Raw genomic sequence first — 5,599 nt, forward strand, 5'->3', positions numbered from 1 at the left:
CATACATGTACATACTTGACAAATTGAAGATGGTTTATAGCCTGTAGATCCAGCTGCCAGCACTACTGATACTAGGCAACACACACCTCACCACTCTACAGGGTATGGATCATGCAGTATGATCAAGAGTACAATTATGGCATTATGGAACATGCACCGGCATGATCGGAGATTATGGAACAGCCACCATAGCCACCATAGCCTCTATAGATCGAGATCACAATATGCTGAGCAGCAGTAGTATACAGTTGGCGTAAACTCATTGGGACTACATGTCACATAGACAACACTGGCAGAAGCAAAACACAACAGAATGACCGGCCAATGTCCATACCTCTAAGTACTTCTCATTTTTCGCCTGCTGCTCTGCTAGCTCCTTGGGGTCATCCACTTCCTTCTCATCCTCGTCCTTCCTGTCCTTGTCCAGGGGCTTCTCCCACACCACAGCACTCGGCGCCTGCTCGAATATATCCATTGTGTTCGTTTCCTGCAGCGTGATTAGCACATTCTCCTCCAGTTCTTCGGCTGTCAGGTCATGCGGCTCTGCAGACTCTGTCCATGGATGGCAATGAAGAAGAGTGCAACATGTGAGAGTAGTAAAAAGGTGGCCGGGCTAGGCAAACAAATCGTGATACTGTAGTACGCTAGGGCGTGTGGAATTTTAACCTACTTGAAGCTACCACTGGCATGTAAATACATGCGGTACACTGGGTGCATAGCAAAGCATCACCACATGGCATGCTTGACCATGCACTTGAAGTACCATTCATTTTCTGATCGCCCTAAATTCATCCCGCACGCATGCTCACTTCAGCACTGGCTCAGCAATTCGGTCTTCTAACCTTTGAAGAGCACTGGCTGCATGGGTTTCTGAGCAGCTGAGCCTCCTGGTCCCTGACTGGTCATATGCCGCTGGATGCTGGACCCGATTGAAGTTTGCGCTAGGACCGAGCCACCTAGTGTTGACCTGGATGGCAGCACGTGGTGAGCATAGAAACACACCTTGAACCGGCAGTATGAGAACTGTGGAGCTGCGTTGCACCCGCCGTAACCCAAATTCATTCCTAGCCTATGTGAATAAGTACTCATGTAATATTGTCAAATTACCCTGATCCGCAAAGAAATGCATGCTATGACATGGGATGACTGAGACCATGCTATGTGACTTCAAGCACGAGTTAGGTGTACCCATATACGCATCGGAAAACTTGATTACATTTCAACCATGACATGACATCACATGTAGAATTACCTGGAGAATGGCTCTGTGAATCCAGCATCAACCGACTGTGGAAGGCAACGACGAACCAGCAACAAAAACAAACATTGAGCTGCGCCATGCACGGTTCAAGTTTCTTTGCAATTGCATACAAATCTACCCCGGTAACTTATCAACATCCACAGCCACCATGGTGTTGGTACTCCACACCAACGTCTGCCAGAAGAAGTAGATCTACTGCTCAGTCTGTTGCAGATACATGTACAGTCACTGATCTACTTGGCAGTTGACGGTTTGAAGCTGTATGAACGTCTCCGATGATTTTCACAGTTCATAGTTCTACCAGCCTGTGACTCGGTGTTCTGCACGGTTAGTAGAAAACATTACAGAACGCCATATTCCAACTGCCAGAGTACCCCTTACCCCGCGAGTGCATGACCTCCATAAGATTCCAACTCATGTATAGAGTATCCTGCTCAAGTATAGACTTGAAAGGGTACTACTGCAATTACCATACCTTCCACAGGAGCACCAACACAATGAGGTGTGCAGCTCAAAAGCCAACAACAAACTGGGCCTTCTTCTACATTTTAACATTACTTACATAAATCACACTAGACATGTCGATGACCGGGTACAAACTGCTCGTAGAAACGACCAACCCCCGTGACTCACTGTCTCCCATGAATTACACACCCACACTCCACCATTAATTCCACGTACGTGTACAAGCACCTACGTACGTATGCAGTATATACGTACCGACCGAAAGCTGCCGCCCATTTCCGATTCCTGGCCGCTGTGTCCCCGCTGAGAGCTGTCTGCCTTGGTGCCTCCATAGAACACGCTAGCAAGTGCTGTTCTGCAGGACCAGGGCAAAGTTGCAGTGTGCATGTGCACAGCCATGCATCAGCAACCGTGCACAAGAATATTGTATCTACAGACTCTACACAGTGACAAGTACATCTACGGGAGTGCACGTTTCATAGCACATCAGCACACCTAGTATCAATGATTCCAACGGGATACGACAACCGCGCTGTCCTTCTGCATGCTCCCTTGCGGCGTAACCTGTAATTTGGGCATGGCCCGAAGCAGTGGTATTACATGTACGCAAACGTACCTGTTTGCAGCTGCCTTCTCTGTCTCAAACAGGGGCTTTGGTGTGACATCCTTCCCGTCTGCATCCAAGACCTGCATCAAGCAAACACCGGTATACACATGTCATGCAGACCTGATCTGTAAGGCCATGCTCCACTACCAAAACACTACCAATGTTATCGAGTACAATCACGTACCAACAACAACTACCACTCCTTGAGCAGTAGCCGACCAGGACACGCATATACTTGAAGTACAATGGTAGGATATACACTTGACTTTAAAATTAGCAATACAGTCTAAGTGATGAGCACGGCCCTACCCATACCCATGGCATTAAGCTCATTGAAGTGATGAGCATGGCCCTACCCATGGCATTAAGCACGGCCCTACCCATGGCATTAAGCTCATTGAAACAAGATAGCAGATGACTATGGGTAAGAAGTGCCACCAGTATCGGCCTCCTTTACGGCCTTACTGACAGTACATGTACAATCCGTCATCACTCACAACCCGTAGTGTGTTTCTGGCATCCATAATGCATGTACTTCCCGAGAGAGAGAGAGAGAGAGAGAGAGAGAGAGAGAGAGAGAGAGAGAGAGAGAGAGAGAGAGAGAGAGAGAGAGAGGGGGGAGGGGGGGGGGGGGGAGGAACACATTCATTTACAATACGGCTGCATGGTTTAGCAATGCAATAACTGCACGGTGAATGACTGAATAACTGAAACCACTACAATCATATACATGTATACATGCAGGTATGATTGACTTCTGCTCTGATATGATGTGTGCGGAGATAGCAATGAAGAAGCATTACAAGCTTGCACGGCAACAAACACCTTCCTACCACGATTGGCTTTGGCGGTGGTGGAGCAGCCGCTTGCTTTCCGGCCATCACTTTGCTGCCGGTCAGCTGTGAACGAGAGTTGACGAATGAGCCGCTGCGCAGTGACTTGAAGCGTGTTACGCTGCTCGACGCCAGCTCCACGCGATGCGCCACTTGCAGAAACCTGGCATACACAGAATACAGGGGAGAGGAGCAGGTGCACCAGAAGACAAAACTTCTCAGTATGGTTCTAAAAGATGGTTGTGCTTGCCAGTTGCACAAGCATTTTGCAAGCCCGGCAGTCAATGCCTAACTCCTAGTTCTAAAGTACGTCACAAGAAGGGAATTCAATCAGATGACGTGTACTTGCAGTACCAATATTGTCCATATCACCATAACCTTGCCAAGGCATGGATGCCATGCCCAGCTGCTCTACTAATATATGCACAAAGCAGGCCATATCATCTTTCATAAAGGATTCAAGTCAAACTGACTCTTTGCAGTCCTCTATCCCACTGCATGCCCCAGGTACTCGCTGCAGGAATAGAGCCAATGTCAGTGCAATAAGGACTTACTGGCATGCATAGTACACTGTACACTCCTCGACTCGCGGCAGACAGATTTTTGTATACACGAATCAGAGGAAGCATGCTACTGTACTATGTTGCCCAGATGAAACACCCAAAGCTCCTGTCTGCAAGGACACGGTTTAAAAAATTGCATGCAGCAGCAGCAGCAGTTCACTGTCTGTGACCGGATTAGATCTGTCCAGCACTAACCGAGCAGTTAGTTATTATAGGTACGAAATCAAGCTGAGACGTATCACCTTTGGATAGGGAGTGACACTGGCACTGCTGATATAACGGTTACGGCCCGCACATTGACAACTAACCAGTGACAAACCGAGGTGATAATAGAGGGAGGCTGCCATGGTCACAGCACATGTGGATACTTTGTCTGGGCGACAGGAATGGGGCAAGGCTCAGGGATAGATTGACTTTGTGTGAAGTCGCACACACAGTGACGTATTATCACCCAGTGCTTGCAGTTGCACGCACTGACTCCTCACACTCTCACTAGCATGCACGCTTGCATGTCTCACTCATCTTCACTCTCCTCCTAGCACCTCTTGCTATGCGGTCTACATTGGCACATCGTGAGTCGTGACGCCACACTGTTTAGATCCATCTCTCTGCTTCTTTCACGCCGGATTGAGTGTAATGTTATGTTCGTGCAAAACCAGTGCGCATGATGTTCTAGTTCTCTTTCATAGTCTGCAAAGCTTATACTACACTGTAAGGCATCACGCCCAACACCATAGATTTTATGCCCGCCCCCCTTCTCCCAGCAGCTATGCTGGCTGCATGCACAGATCTTGTATTGGGAACTGTGCTGTCTATAGCATTGTATTTAGAATACATGTATCCTGATCATAGTGTGTGGATCACTGAAAGAGACACAACTTTAGATACGTGGAGATCGTATACAGCCTTACCCCTTATCTCGTTTGGGCATCATCGTGCCGGCGTTTGCAGCTCAGTGATTTGGGACGAACTAGGTATAATTATTGCTATTATTCAAATAGGGCAGCTTGGCTTATCAGCTATATCATTATCTGCTGGGTGATGCAGTAGCGAGAACTCCTAGCGCACTGATCATCCCGTTCGGCAATGAATTCTCTCGCCTAAGAAAGGTTCTTCTGACGAGCTGATCATGTACTTCGCACAAGAAAATTGTCTCCGCACAAGTCTTCGAAGGGTGTGAATTCCCTCTCTTCGACTTCAGAGTTCAGTTCGATCATGCACGTCAAAACAGACGAACGGGATTCCGTTTCGCGCGAGGTGAAGCGGCTGAATGAGACCATGCGCATATGCATGCATCATTGCATGATGCATCGACGATGGATGTGGCGATCACACCGTACCGGCCCATGCACCGCTCATTTTATGTGTTCTTGCTGGCAACATCACCAGTTGCTATGCCGACAAGACCTTACTTTTCGCTAGGAAACGAAGTGGCCATTGTGAACTATACTACATTAAAATTTTTGTCACGTATCATGAACCAGGACCAATTATTATGGCAATAACCTGATCACATGTCATGATGATTGTTGTGTGGGAGGAGGGAGGAGGAGGTTAAAAGCTCTTGGTAGCCTGTTCTAGACTAGGATCTCGGTCAGCCCCCCCCCCCCCCCCCCGGATGCTTACCCCGACTCGTGGACCTAAGAATACACTGACTGACCTTCACTTCACGAATTCACAGGGACTCCGGCTATGGTCCGGTGTTTTCATTAATTTTAAAAAGATCCTGCTTGTTCTATTCTATGGTGTGTGGTTCACGGTGCATCACTACGCCCACAATGTACAATGTTACATGGCACATATACATCTGTGACAAAGCCCGAGCCACAATCACACGTAGCGCACGATGAAACACACGCATATGCATGGG

The 5,599-nt window shown here is 48.0% G+C and overlaps 1 protein-coding gene across 2 annotated transcripts in view; it reads right to left on the reverse strand.

Annotated features, from left to right (window-relative positions):
- LOC135815047 (dynein axonemal intermediate chain 4-like) overlaps positions 1–4,979 on the reverse strand; it is a 19,836-nt gene extending 14,857 nt beyond the window's left edge. The window contains exons 1-7 of one of the 2 annotated variants that reach the window (XM_065328275.1): positions 4,641–4,979; positions 3,167–3,329; positions 2,343–2,413; positions 1,982–2,081; positions 1,253–1,287; positions 843–967; positions 335–552 (exon numbers count right to left, since the gene is read on the reverse strand). In XM_065328275.1, the coding sequence (XP_065184347.1) occupies positions 335–552; positions 843–967; positions 1,253–1,287; positions 1,982–2,081; positions 2,343–2,413; positions 3,167–3,329; positions 4,641–4,663 (735 nt within the window). In that variant the 5' untranslated portion in view covers positions 4,664–4,979. Of the gene's footprint in view, positions 1–334; positions 553–842; positions 968–1,252; positions 1,288–1,981; positions 2,082–2,342; positions 2,414–3,166; positions 3,330–3,720; positions 3,894–4,640 lie in introns of those variants that run through there. The other variant, XM_065328276.1, reaches the window with a different exon arrangement.
- Positions 4,980–5,599: the final 620 nt, after the last annotated feature.

Source organism: Sycon ciliatum, chromosome 4 (genome assembly GCF_964019385.1).
Source record: "Sycon ciliatum chromosome 4, ocSycCili1.1, whole genome shotgun sequence".
In the NCBI taxonomy this organism is placed as follows: Eukaryota; Metazoa; Porifera; class Calcarea; order Leucosolenida; family Sycettidae; genus Sycon; species Sycon ciliatum.